The following is a 14,203-nucleotide window of genomic DNA, read 5'->3' on the forward strand; positions in this document are numbered from 1 at the left end:
CGGGGGCGTCACCGAAGACGCAAGGTGTATATTTCAGGGCCCCCGCGTGTGCAGATTAAACCCCGCGGGCCTGGGCGTGTGCGCGCGCTCCCGTGCCGTGTGTGCGGGAGGGTCTGGGGCGCTCCGCTCGGCTCGCGGGCGTGAGTGTGTGTGTGTGCTCACGCGCTCCAGGTTGTGCCCCGAGTGCAGCTGCTGGGTTGGAGGAAGAGAGTAGGCCAGTGCAGCGGGGCAGGCGGCCCAGGGGCCTGTCGAATTAACGGGGCCGGCTGAGCAGTTCTTCCCTCTCCCGCTCTCGCTGCTTTAAACCCCGCTGCAACGTAGGGAGGAGGCTGGATTCGCCGAGTTGCTGGTGGAGGAAGGGGGAGCAGGTTGAAACAATCGAGTGGGCGCGCCAGGACTCCCCGGCTCCGGGCGGGGCGGGGAGAGGGAGCCCCGGTCCTGCGCAGAGAGGGGGCGGGGTTGGGGGCCCGGGAACAGCGAGAAGGAGGGGGGCGGGGGGTGGGCGGCCGCGGGGCTGGGGAAATGGTCACCTCCGAGAGGCGAGAATTCGTTCGGATCGCACATTAATTGGAGATAACTGATTAATTCGAGCTTCTGATGACTATAAATGGCGATTCTCTACCAAGGTGTCTTTATTTTTTTTGAAAAAGAATCATTCCGTGTCATCCCCCACGTCAGGCCTGCTCGTGGGCGTGAGGCTGTACTTCCTCCGCCCCTCCTAATGGAGTGAACCATTCCCAGCACCTCCCCCTCTCCCTCTCTCTTCCTCGCTCCCTCTCTCTCTCTCCTCCCTCTGCCTTCCCCGTGCATAAAGTCTCCGTCGCTCCTGGAACTTGTTGGCAATGCCTATCTTTCAGCTTCCCCCCGCGTTCTCTAAACTAACTATTTAAAGGTCTGCGGTCGCAAATGGTTTGACTAAACGTAGGATGGGACTTAAGTTGAACGGCAGATATATTTCACTGATCCTCGCGGTGCAAATAGGTAAGTGGCCGGCGAGCCGGGCTCGCGGAGGTACGGCGGACGGCCGGGGCCGAGGTGCCCAAAGGAACCGACTGGCCCGCGGCCGCCCTGGGGTGCGGAGAAGGCGGCAAACCTCCAGGGGTGGGACATGGGATCCAAGGGACTCGCGCGTCCCGGGTTGGTTTTCCTAAAAAAAAGGGGGGGGGGGAGAGAGACTCCAAACGTTCGCCAGGAAATGTGTGCGGCTGGCGTTTTCTGGAGGGGTTTTCCCCCTTTTTCCAAAGCGCACGTCCGTTTTTGCTCCCCTCTCTTGGGTTCACCAGGTTTGGTGCGCTCTGGGGAAATGCACTGGTCCCTGCGATACTGCAAGGTATTATTTTTAAGGGTCAAAAGGTGAATGCAGGAACAAGATGGCTAGGCAGCTACAACTGGAAAGTTTATGTGCAGAAAGCAAAGATATTCTGGGGTTCAGACTGCAGCATTTAGAACTTTGTCATCCTCCCGCCCGCCCCCCCCAGCCCCAGTATCCTAGCTGCAGCATTGATACCGGGCAACGCAGACCGGGCTGGGGGGCAAACTGAGAATGATAGGGAACCCCAGAGTACATCTTTTAATATGCTTATCATTGAGGAGCTTGAGTTCAGCTAAATATATGTGGATATAATTTTCTATGCTCATTTGCCTGTTCCTTTCCACATAGGCATCAGTATTTTCTCTATAAGAAGGGGTTAAGAAGTGTTTGCAATATGTCGTGTTGGGTGCCTGTTATTTTTGTTTGTTTGGGACTGATTACGGGTGGGTTTATATAGTCCCCATTTTATGTTAAGGAATCTTGAGTCCTAGCTACACTGTCGTTGTTTAAAAGTTCACATTTTTTCATCCAAAATGAAGAAGGCATTATGGAAGGGAGCGCTAGAAAACCCCCATCCCTGATGCGGGTCAGAACATTAATTAATGTGGCCTAAAAGTGAAAGTGAAGCAGATTATTAATAGAACGGACAAGAGAAAAAATAGAAACTCTTCAGACGGGTTTTCTGGAGACGAGGGAATTGTTGGTGCCTATCACTTCAGGCTGTAGCATTCTTTGCAGACAAATCCTTGCAGTATTGCGGGGGGTGGAGGGGCTTTAGGGAATCGATTTGGGGCAGGAGATGAAATGCATAACATTTTTCTTCACGAGAAATGTGGGGGAAACAGGCTTTGGAGTTATCTGCATATTAAAATGGATTCTTTGCAGTGGGTTTTGTATGCATTTGACATGATTCTGAGTATCTGGTTTTTTTGCATGAACATTGTAGGGGCTTTAGAATGTGTGGATGCAGGATGTTGACGTTGCTTTTAATTCTAAGAAACGATTTGCTGTTTTGAATCTGGCTGTTTTGAATCTTTGACATTAGTGCAAAGAGCTGCAATAAATAAAGAACATTTCTGATTGCAGCAAATCCCTTAAATCTTGGAAATAACTGGATGTGGCTTTTGCAGTTAGCCTGCAGATTTTTAGAGAGCAGGAGACAGCAGTTGTTTTTGATATAGGGATTGTAATCTGCTTTCCCGGTAGGAAATAACCTTACTATGGATGGGGTAAAAAAAAAAAAGACAGCGATTGTGTATGCGAAATACGCTTGGAACACAGTAACCTCGGCCCGAAAATGACCATTTGTTGGCTGTGGAATTGCAATGGAGTATACTTGTTCCCGAATGTCTGCCCTTTCCCGCACCAGAGCCTCGATCTTTATTAATTCCCAGCTGGGAACTGTCCCAAATCACTGACATTTGGCAAGAAAAGCGGGGGGTGGGGCAGGGACGGGAAGGTGGAGGGGTGGTGAAGGCAAATGAAGGCTAGGCGGGAGGAAGTTTGGAATGAATGAGAGGTCGAACGAATGAATGAACGGAAGGAAAAGGCACAAGACGCGGACACCGCAGAGAACGGGGAAGTAGCCTGGGTCGCTCGCCCGAGCCTCGCTGAACGAGGGTTCAAGAAGGACGGACAGGGTCGCGCCGGCTGCCCCCTGCCCGGAGGCGTGAGCCTGCGAAACACTTCCCGCGCGCAAGCCCCCGGCCTCCCCAGCCAGCCAGAGACCGCGGAGTCACAGTTGCAAAAAAAAAACAGAAATTTTCACGACTTCTTATTTTACACGCGCGCGCACACACACACATGCGCGCTGTGACATGTCTTCTCCTCCAGCAGCCCCTGGAAAGATAACGCGACAGGAACGCTTCCCGCGCCCCCCACCCCGGCGAACCCCAATTCTCCTTTAACATAGTGTCAATGCATCTTAGGGGCAACTTTTTCACCACCGAGTCTTGGGGGTGGAGGTAAGGGGTAAGGAGAGGCCGGGTGCCAGGGCGGGAGGGAGGATGGACTGTATTTTATTTCGTTTCCTCGCTGCAAAGCAGCATCTGTGGTACGGATTATAGAGGGCGCCGCGCAGGGTTGAATTCATCGGGACCGCGTTCTGTTGGAACAAAGATTCGTTTATTCAGTGTTCTAGCTGACACTTGCAGTCGCAAGGGCTCTTACTGTTTCGTAGGGGGACCGGGAGATAGATAACGGTTTACGTATCTGCCCGAGCCGAGGTCGAGTCCCTTCCCCAGAGCTTCCCGTTCCGGATTAGAAAGCGCAAGTCCCGCCCAGCTCTTCCTGCAGCAATTTGCAAACGGTGCGCTCTCGGAGGCCTCTGCAGCTTCGGTCACCTTCCCGCTCGCCTGCTTCTGGCCCGGCTCTGGGCACCGGCGGCTTGGGGTGGTGAGGTCCTCCCCGGAGACACCCACACGCGAGCCGCGGCGCCCTGAACACTGCCGGGAAGGGCCCGGCGCTCAGGGTCCAGGCACTGGAGGCCGAATTCCATTCCGAGAAGATTCGCCCCTTCTCTCCCCTCCTCTCGCCCCAGCAGCGCAGATCTGCGCTTCATGCGCGCCCTCCTGGCGTCCCGGGTGCTTTTGGCCGCTCGTCTCGGAATCTTTAGCCCAGTTCGTGGGCCTTGGGAAGGAGAGAAATGGCCACGGCAGCGCGCCGGCCGCCTGGAGCCGCGGGGTCTGGCCGACCTGAGACCAGGAGCGAGGGCCTCGGTGCGGCCGGGGTTTCTTCCTCCCCCACCCCTTCTCCTTCACCTCCTCCCACCGCCCAGACTGCGATCCCGGTCCCCTCTGGAGAGAGCCCGGAGCTGGAGGCCGAGAGCCCCTGGCGGCAGCCATCTGGGCCCTGAGACGCACTGCTGGGGCCTGGCGAGGAAGGGTCTCACCCCCCCACCTCCCGCTGGCGGGAGTGGTGGCCGGTCTTTCCAGGGGAGCCGAGCCGCGGATAGAGGCGGAAGGAAGCAAGGGGCCGGCCTCACGGGTTTGGCCTCCGCGGAGGTGACCCGGGGTCATTAGCTCAGACACATCCTGACTCTGCCGGGCCGCGACTGCCCCAGACCACTCGTCCCCTCGCCCAGTCTCTCGGGGTCGGGGAGCGAGGACCTCACTAGGAACGCACACTGCATGGTAGACAGTCGGACTTAGAGTGAAACAATCCATGTCGGTGGCTGCTGGTAGCTTCCAGCGACTTTATTAGTTTGTTCATTCAGCAGTGTTTGCTGAGTGCCCGCCGAGCCCGAGGCTTCTTCGCCCGACGTGGCGCTCGGTTCGGCTCCCGGCCCCCGGCTCTGCCGCCTCCCAGCCCCTTCCTCGCCCCCGCGCTGTGTTTTCGGACCCCCTCCGTCACCTCAGAAAGGGAAGATCTCACTTGGAGACCCTTGACGGGCTCGCTGGGAAACGTTGGGAAACGAAGGAGGGAGTGAGGAGAAAGAGAGAAATAAAAGAGGCGGGGGAGGTGAGAAGAGGGGGCGATGGAAACAGAAAAAGAGATGGAGCCAGATGCGGGAGGGAGTAGAACAATAGGAAGGGCCTCGCCTCCCCTGTCCACACCGCTCACGCACCGGCCATCCGCAGAAGACGCGCAGTTGGGTGCGGGTCGCTCGTTCTCGGGCCAAACCGTTCATTCACCTTTGGACCTGGCGCTCCCCGAGCCCGGGCGCTAGTGGACACCGCTGGACGGGGTGAGGCGCGCCGGGCCCAGGCGGGCGGGCCGTCGGGCTGCGGGGCGGGGTCGCGGTCCTGCTGACCGGTGTTCCCTCCTCCCCGCAGCGTACCTGGTGCAGGCCGTGAGAGCAGCGGGCAAGTGCGATGCGGTCTTTAAGGGCTTTTCGGACTGTTTGCTCAAGCTGGGCGACAGCATGGCCAACTACCCGCAGGGCCTGGATGACAAGACCAACATCAAGACCGTGTGCACGTAAGTGTTCTCTCTGGCCCTCGAGGTTTCCTTTCGCGGGGGGTGGGGCGCTGCGGAGGTGGGAGGGCGCCCCGCCTCCCGCCGGCGGTCTGTATTTGGCACCAGTGCGAATCCGCGCCTTCTCACCTTCTGGCTCCCACCCTCAGGCCTTTGCCGGGGCCTGCCCCGCCCAAGGGGACCCTGTGGCCTGGGATGGGCAGAGGATGATCCTTTCCGCCGGGCCCAGTCCCACCCTCCGCAGCCTGACCCGCGCGCACAGAGGCGCGCGCAATCCACGCGCTGGAACCGGGGACGAGGGTTTGGAGAGCAGCTGGCAGTTCCTCGCTGCGCTTTGAGGCCGTCTTCGTCTCCCTTTCCTGCTGCGCGAATGAGCACTTCCTGAAGAACGGTTGGTTTGGTTTGAGGGGCGTTTTTGGTAGTTCTACTAGGTTCGCTTAAAAGGAAAGGCACTCCCCTATTTTGTCCACTTCCTCTAATAAAACTCCCCTCCGGTGCCCGCCAAGAAAATTCGCGAGCACCAAGGGAGTGCAGATCCCTCTTCCTCTTTCTAGGAGAGAGACTGAAAGAATATTTTGTTTTGTGCCAATGACTTTGCCCAAGAGGAGCATGTCCCAAATGTCCAGTGATCACTTCTGCGGAGTTGGTAGCCAATTCGGAGCTTTAGAGTAGTTACCTTTCTTGCTTCCCCCCTCCCTCCTCCATCTGCAAGGTGTCCCCAGGCCAGGCCAGGAGGGAGTTCATGGACAGGCCCAGTGGCGTTTTTTCCAGAGCTTGGCTGGAAAGCACAGCTCCCACTGGCAAATGAGGGTAGCAGAGCCCTACTGTGGTGGACCAGCTGCATTTTAGCTGCTGCAGACCTTAGAAATACTCCCATCTTCTGCAATACACATGCACACACACTGCTACTTCATTTTTCAAAAATAGTTGTGAACCTCCCCACCCCCATAATGGTCCTTCCAATAAAGCCAAGGCAAAAGGTGTTCCTTGTTTCCCATAGGTTGGAGTGACCATCTTCTGCACCATCCTTAATTTTGCTACACAGTCTTAAATACCCTGGTGGCCACCAGAAGCCACAGCGGCTAAGTGGCTGCTACTTTCCTATCAGGAAAGGGACAAAAGGCTGGGTCTGGGATGCACACCCACCTACTTTAATCCTAAGTGTCTGATGATAGGTAAGAAATGTACCTATAACGATGGACAAGAGGCTAAATACGGATCAGCTCTCAAATCCTCCATCACTTGCCAGAACTTGGTTATTCCAAAGCTATTTTAATTTTTTAGCAGGACTTTCGTCCTGGAAAATGGAAATGAGGCGGGCCCCTCTCAGAGGTGGCAGCCACAGCTGGGTCAAGGCTCCCACGCTGTTGGTGGCACTGAAGCCCACCTCTTCTCAGTGCCACCTGGATTCTGTCATCTTCCACCATGTCTCTCTTCCAGGAAGGCCCTGTCCCCATCTGGGCATGCATGAGGAAAGGAGAGATTTAGACATCCTTTGGGAGGTGTAATTATGCAGAGAGCTGTCCTGCCGCCTCTCGGTTTCTCTAAATCTCAGTATTTATTACAAATTGAGGAACCTGGAAGCCCTGCACCCCAGGCCCCCCAGTCCTCATAAATCAGAGACTCACGGAGGTCATTAGAAAACAGCCATTGCTCAAGGCCGTCCAACAAGCATTTATAACTTGACTGTCAGCCAGAAGATGGGGTGGGAGTGGAAACCAGGATAAATCGTGCTTACAGTCCGGGCTAGTGAGCAGAAAGGAGAGAGGGGAGAAAATAACAACCACATTTCGTGGAGGGCCCTCCCTGGTGACCTGGCGCTAAGGGCCCGGGCGAAGTGGGAGCCCGCCCAGAGTTACCGAGGCTCACTGATCGACCCAGCCCCGAAAGGAGACAGCGCCCCAGGAATCGATCACGGGTTGGAATGATATTTAGTCTCGAGATCTATTTTGGGTTTTCAGAAGAAAGGGGGACAATAAAAAAAAAAAAAGGACAAGTTGGCTGAAGGTTGTGGGGCGGGGCTCGGAACCGAGCCCAGGAGGAGCGAGTGGCTGAGTACCGCGCGGGGCTCCGGGAAGAGGAGAGAGGGGAGGGCTGGGAGTAGGGTCCCTCGAAGGCTGGCAGCGGCGGGCACCGCGCCGGCCCAGGAGCCCGGGCCTGGGGGTGCTGGCAATACACCCCGAAGGCCGCGGAGGTCCAGGGCCACGAAGAAGCCTCGGGAGAGGGGGAAGGGCAGGGCCGGAGCTCTGGGGTTTGAGGAAGCTGGAGGAGGCCAGGAAGCCAGCCCCGGGGGCCCGGGCGCTGACACTAACCGACCCCGTGAAGGGGAGAGGCAGGCCGCAGTCTCCGGAGCGAATCAGAGCCGGGGGGGCGTGGAGAGCAAGGCGAGGGCCCACGGAGGACCGAAGCAAGCGAGTAGGGGGAAGTGAGGAACGGAACAGAGGAAAACCGAGGGGAGGGAAAAGGAGGAAGACAAAGAAGGGGAGAGGGAAGAAGGCGAAGGGGAAAGCGGGAGACAAAAGGAGGAGCGGAGGAGAATGAAGGCCACGGGGAGAGTGCGCGGCGGCGTGGAGAGGGAGGGAGGGAGACAGAAGGGGCGGGCGGAGGAGGAAGCGGGAAGCCCGGAGGGGAGGGCCGTGCTCCGAGCAAGCAACCCGCTTGCAAGCCAGGAGGCACTAATGGGCGGCAGCTTGCGAGGCTTAGCACTGTTTTCCTAGCGTTGCCCGCGGAGGCCCAGCAATCTGTTCGCGCAGGCCGAGGCGCCAGCGCGGCGCAGCGGGCGCGGCCCGGCCGCCGGGCCGCGGAACCAGAGAGGGAAGGGGCGGCCTCCACCTGGGTCAGCGGCATCCAGGCTGCGCGGAGGTCCCGGGAGCGCCCACCGGGCCCCGCCCGGCGCCGGGCCGGCGGAGACGAGGTCGGAGGGGGGCGCCGGGAGGTTTGCCCGGGGCGCAGGCCCGGGGTCCTTCCCGCGCCCAAAGTGAACCCGCTTCTGTTTTGTTCTGTTCCTCGCCAGATACTGGGAGGATTTCCACAGCTGCACGGTCACAGCCCTTACGGATTGCCAGGAAGGGGCGAAAGATATGTGGGATAAACTGAGAAAAGAATCCAAAAATCTCAACATCCAAGGCAGCTTATTCGAACTCTGCGGCAGCGGCAACGGGGCGGCGGGGTCCCTGCTTCCGGCGCTCTCCGTGCTCCTGGCGTCTCTCTTGGCAGCTCTAGCGACCTGGCTTCCCTTCTGAGCGCGGGGCCGGCTTCCCCCGCGCGCCCACACACACTCACGCCATGCTCCCGGAAATCGAGAGGAAGATCCATTCGTTCTTTGGGGACGTTGTGATTCTCTGTGATGCTGACAGCACTCATAGGATTGTGGGAAATCCTGGTTCTCTTTTTGATTTCGTTTGTTTTTTTGTGTTTTATTTGCCAAATGTTACCGATCAGTGAGCAAAGCAAGCACAGCCAACATCGGACCTCAGCTTCAGTCCGTCTTCCCACAGAAATACGAAAACGGCAAACCCACCCCATTTTTTTAATTTTTATTTTTTGGCACAAGAATCTCAGGAACGGCCCTGGGCCGCCTACTATATTAATCATGTTAATACATGACAAATTACGGGCTCCTCCTAATAGGAAAGAGAGGAGAGGAGAAGGCCAGGGGAATGAATTGAAGAGAGAAGCATCTCGTGAATAATTCACACTCACGTCTTTCTAACACAGTATCTTGTTTTGATCATTTCCACTGCACATTTCTCCTCGAGAAAAGTGAAAGGACGGGTTGTTGGCCTTGTGTTTTAAGGCTAGGAGGGAGAGAGGAAAGGGGTTGAGGAAACCTCGGGTTAGAGGTACAGGCTGCCAGAAAAAAAACGCTGCTGAAATCACTGAGAGGTTAAGCTTTACCTGCTCGTGTTGATGCACCTTTCCAAGTCCACTGCCTTGAGTTTCCCTCTTGTTTTAGCTGTTACACATACAGTAATACCTGAATATCCAATGGTATAGATCACAGGGGGGGGATGTTAAATGTTAATCTAAAATATAGTTAAAAAAAGATTTTGACATAAAAGAGCCTTGATTTTAAAAAAAGAGAGATGTAATTTAAAAAGTTTATTATAAATTAAATTCAGCAAAAAAAAATTTGCTACAAAGTATAGAGAAGTATAAAATAAAAGTTATTGTTTGAAATGGGGGTGTCGTCTATTTCCTGCCCCAAGCCTGCTTTCTTGGCCGAGCTCTCGGGGTTACCTGAAGGGACACAGGATGCCGGGTGATCAGTTCACCTGTTCACAAGCCACCTGCTAACCTACCGTCCTCAAGCAGACCCTCCTCCACCAGGACACCTTGCCACGTCCCTGGGATTGTGTTTACTTAAGAGAAAGAGGAGGTTATATTTTAAATAAGTAAACGGCAAGGATCCTTTCTAGGTGAGGTCTGGGGACACTGGGCTTGCGCGCAGCTGAGAATGCACACACACACCCACGCGGGTCGGAGCCTCAACGACCGGCCCCGCAGGCCGCGCCCTCCCGGCGACACGCCGCTTCCTCTGCGGTGGCCAGAGGCACCTTGCAGAGGAACCACCACTAAGGGCTCTCACAGAGGGGCCAGATGCTGTGGTCCCTGGCAGGGATCGGGTGAATCCTTTCATAATTAGTAAGACAGCTCAGCTGAAATGGCGAGGAGACGGGGCCTATCGATCTGGCAGTCGAGCTGTTTCCACCTCTCCTACTTATAGGCCCGCATGGCCTTACAGAGAAGTAAACGTTCGCGAATAAACGCGAGCAGAGGAGCGCGGGGTCCGGGGCTGCTGGATGCGAGCAGGCTGGGGGGGGGGGCAGACCCGAATGTGGGTCTTTGGGCTCAAACACAGCGAAATTGGATTTCTTGGACAAGGTGAGGGTGGGAGGGAGCTGCGGGGGCCCCGAGGGGTCTGGGGGTGGAGATGGGGGCGGGGAGGGAGGCTGAGAAGGCTGCAGCTGGTTCCCGCGACGCGCTCCTGGAGGGTGCACGGGGCCCTGAAATGCAATGTGTAAACAATCGCTAGAGTAACAGTTCATAAATCAACCCCAGTAGGTCGCAGCCCAATCTGCATTCCCGCCACGGATTGAATTCCAGCAACACATGCGTCCCTGCGCCCCGAGCGCTGGAAGCCGCCCGGTTTCTTAATGGCAGCATCTATTAGCGCGGCGGGTTCACGCACGCCACCTCGCCTCCACTCCTGGGACTATTTCCCTCGCTGCCCCCCGGCCCCAAGCCGCCCCCTCCTCCGCCGACCCTGCAGTCTCGGGCCAGACCAAAGGAAATCCTCGCTGCCTGCGCGGAGTGGCCACCCACCCCGGAACGCTGGCTGTTTGGGTACATAGAGTTTGGTTTTGATCGTTTCATTTCAATGTAATTTTTGGCCTAAGTGTAAGTGGGACGACTCTAGCCTGAGTTCAACCCCTGGAATTCAAATTAAAATGTCTGAGCCTGTTATAAACACGAATCTATTTAATGATGGGGGGGAAGGAGGAGAAGGAGGGTCTACTCGGGCCAGTCTTGCTTCGATAGCCTCCCCTCTCCTATTCGTGTTTCTACCTCCGCAAACTGGGGGCGAACCAGCGCGCACCCCTGGGCCCATTGCTCGCCAAAGGAAAACGCACGCGGCGTTCTCCCCAGGCTTTGGGGTGGTGGTGGGGGAGACCCCCGCGACACAAGGAGGACACCCCTCCCCTCACAGCGCAGTCCTCCCTCCTAGAAAACGACCTCCTCCGAGATCTGGAAGGAGGCGAGGCTGTGGGAGGGGAGAGGGGCGGGGATTGGGAACGCGGGCTCGGTCGCTCTGGTCTCCAGGAACCTGGTCCTCCTGCTGCGGCCCCAGCTGCCTCCCAGGTGGGGCCTCCCTCCAGGGCGGCCTGTCCCAGATCGTCGGGGGGGGCCCTCCAGAGAGCTGGGTGCCGTGTCGGGGCTCCCTCGCCCTTTGGTAGGCCGGGGAACACCCTCCAGTGCTCTTGGAGAGAGAGCCCAGGGACGCAGGGCCGTGAGTCCCGGAAACGCGGCCGCATCGCGTAGAGGACGTTTCTTCTGGTTGTAGTGATTGTTTAGATTATTATCGCGCCGTCTTCGACTATAATTTGTTGTTTAATCATGATGACATCTCCATATGTTAGTTGGTGTTACCGTTTTTAAGCAGCAGCGCGGTAAGCCCTGCTCCCAGCTCGGGGAGGTAGTAACCAACGTGAGCACGAGCCACGTCCCACCGCTGAGATGGGGTTTGGGGGTGCGGGCGGTGAGGAGTGGGTATCAGGCACCGAGGGGATCGTCCTCCCGACCTCGGCCCGGTGGTTCCAGCTCTGCGCATCGCTTTGCACGTGGCCCACTCGCGCCAGGCTGCCAGCCCTTGAGGACCTGGGGTCGGGGAAGGGCCCTCCCACTCCATCCCTTGCCCGAGTAGATTCAGGGCACAGAATTCCACTGGAGTGTAATATTTGGTTATCCTCAGGAAAATGTCAGAGACGCCAAGTCCAGAGCCCCCGGCTCGGCCCCCCAACTCCAGGGCCCTTGGGAGCTGGACGTATGGGGGGGAGGAGACACGCAAGGGAAGAAGAAGGACGGGGGCGTGGAAAATGGAGGAGAAAGTTGGGGAGAACCGGTCCGGAAGCAGGACGAGCGGAGGGGAGAGAGGAAAGCAGGCATCTTAGACTGGAGACCACAGCGCTGTGGACAGAGGTGGAGGATAGAGATGAATCTGGGACCTGTTTTCATTCAGGATCCTCAGGGAAGCGAATCAGCCCAAGGACCACCACGTAGATTCTCTTTCTGGGCATCTGGAGATCCTTTCACTCCGGCTGAAGCCTGGAGGGCGAGGGCCCCACGGGTGGCAGCGCCATGGGGCTGGCCAGGCCGAGCCCAAGCGTGGGAACTCGGATGGACGACACGGAGAGCAGCCTTTCCCCTTTTCCACTTCCCGAAATTCCCTCAGTGCTGGCAGAGCTGCTTCCGGAAAGGTCTTCCTTCGACTCTTCTCTCCCTCTCCCCGCCCCACACAAGGGGCTGCGCCCTGGCAGTGCCAGGCTGGACGCGGGTGGCCCCAGGGAGAGGTCCACCCTCCGGAACAGTCCACCGCCCTGTCCCACGGGACCGAGGGAAGGTTCGCTGCCTCTCCTTTCTTCCGAACACCTACCAAAGGAAATCAAAGTGTTGGTGCCCTTGCCCCTCGCCCCTGGAGTGAAAAGAAAGTGGGGGGCGGAGAGCCATGAGGGCAAGCACTGAGCAGTTGGCTGCTCTGCACTCCGGAGGCCTGGGCATCAGGGAACTTTCTAATGAAGTAGTTTGGGGTTTTCCCCCAAGGAGAAGAACGGCATCTCCCAAGGGCCTTCCCTTGAGATTGAGGTGGGGGCAGCCTGGGGCCCAGACCCAAATACCAACATAAAAAAACTGGGCCCATAGAGAACAGACTGGCGGTTGCCAAGGGACAGGGGGTTTGGGGAGGGATGGAGTGGGAGGTCGGGGTTAGCAGGTGTCAGCTTTTATGTAGAGAATGGGTAACAATGGCTCTACAAGTTCTACTGTAGAGCACAGGGGGCTATGTTCAATATCCCGTGATAAACCATAATGAAAAAGAATATAAAAAAGGAATATATATACGTATAACTGAATCACTTTGCTGTACACCTGAAACTAACACAACATTGTAAATCAACTATACTCCAATAAAATAAATTTAAAATAAATAAATAACTAAAACGAACCAAGAAGAAAGAAAGAAGAAAACTGGGCCCAGCACTGCCCAGCCAGCCTCGGGCAGCCTCCTGGCTCCAGCCCCCGAAAGGGAGTGGAGACAAGGAGTGTAACCTCCTGTCCAGATTCTCGCCCTGGAAGGACATGCCTTTACAGTGAGGACCCAGGAGCCAGAAGACTTCTGTTACCAGCCGCATAACCACGGGTGGCTTCCTTAACCCCTCCGGACCTCAGTTTCCTCCTCTGTAAAATGGGCACGATCATACCTTCCTCATGGGGTTGTACTTTGGATCAAATATGATAACATGGGTGAAGCGCTTTCGCACTACATGCCTCTTACCTGCCATTAGCTATTATCATTCTTGTTTCCTCCTGCCTCCAAACGGGCTTAATCCCATGGGTCTCACTGAATTCTTCAGAATAACCTAGAGGAGAGCACCTCATTTATGACCTTTAATACTGTGGAGCAATTTTCCCTTATACTCTAGCAGCTTCATTTCCTCTTGCTACAGGCTACCCAGCACTCCGGCCCACTCCGGCCTTCTCAGGAAGCTCTAGATGATCTCCCTGAATTAAGTCAGCCTCTGGACAGGCTCTGTGATTGCAGACCCTACCCCACCTCCAGCTGGCGCCAGAGCCCAGGGCGGGCCCCTGGCTCTCCTTGCCTTCGAACCCCCAATCTGGGGTCCCTGGTTTTCTCACCGCTAAGGGGTTTGCTCCTGGAGTCTCCTCCACAGCTTCCCTCCCCACCCCTAGCCCATCCCCCCACCCCCGCCATTTAGAGTAAACTCCTCTCTCAGAATTTAACCCAAAAAAGTCATTCATTTATTGTAATCCGCCACGCAATACAATGATACGTGGAGCGAAGAACATTAACCCAGCCTGCACTAATGGTAGTAGACACGTGGGTCCTCACACACCTCTCCCCGTGCTCATGGAAACATAGCCTGACGTACACCTGTACTGGGCTTTATTTCAGTTTTACAAAATTATGATATATATTTCTCTTCTACTAACCCTTCAAGATCAAGAGCTAAGCAAATAACTCCTTTTAAATAGTTACACAATATTTCTTAGACAGCCATACTACGATTTATTTAATTTTCCACCCATTGATGGACGTTTAGGCTTTTCAAGTTTTGTGTGTATGTCCTACGAATATTGTCGTAATAAATATTCCTCTTCAAACAACATTGTGTACTAGTATTTTTATTTCTTCGATAGACTAAATTCCCCCAAACTTGGATTGCTGGACAGGAGGGTATG

General features: G+C 56.0%; 1 protein-coding gene across 1 annotated transcript; it reads left to right on the top strand.

Moving 5' to 3' along the window:
• Window positions 1–877: 877 nt before the first annotated feature.
• On the top strand, window positions 878–9,301 carry NRN1 (neuritin 1). Its single transcript, XM_060164288.1, has 3 exons — window positions 878–981; window positions 5,086–5,230; window positions 8,241–9,301. Exons 1-3 carry the CDS (start codon window positions 927–929, stop codon window positions 8,467–8,469), a joined length of 429 nt encoding a protein of 142 aa, XP_060020271.1. The 5' UTR covers window positions 878–926; the 3' UTR covers window positions 8,470–9,301.
• Window positions 9,302–14,203: the final 4,902 nt, after the last annotated feature.

The sequence above is a fragment of the Lagenorhynchus albirostris genome, chromosome 10 (genome assembly GCF_949774975.1).
Source record: "Lagenorhynchus albirostris chromosome 10, mLagAlb1.1, whole genome shotgun sequence".
Taxonomy (NCBI): domain Eukaryota; kingdom Metazoa; phylum Chordata; class Mammalia; order Artiodactyla; family Delphinidae; genus Lagenorhynchus; species Lagenorhynchus albirostris.

Bases quoted from the DNA above. Each gene is read 5' to 3' on its own strand.
- NRN1 (XM_060164288.1), top strand. From the start codon at position 927: ATGGGACTTAAGTTGAACGGCAGATATATTTCACTGATCCTCGCGGTG. The intron at 982-5,085 runs GTAAGTGGCCGG...TCCTCCCCGCAG, and splicing joins GATCCTCGCGGTGCAAATAG to CGTACCTGGTGCAGGCCGTG. The intron at 5,231-8,240 runs GTAAGTGTTCTC...GTTCCTCGCCAG, and splicing joins AACATCAAGACCGTGTGCAC to ATACTGGGAGGATTTCCACA.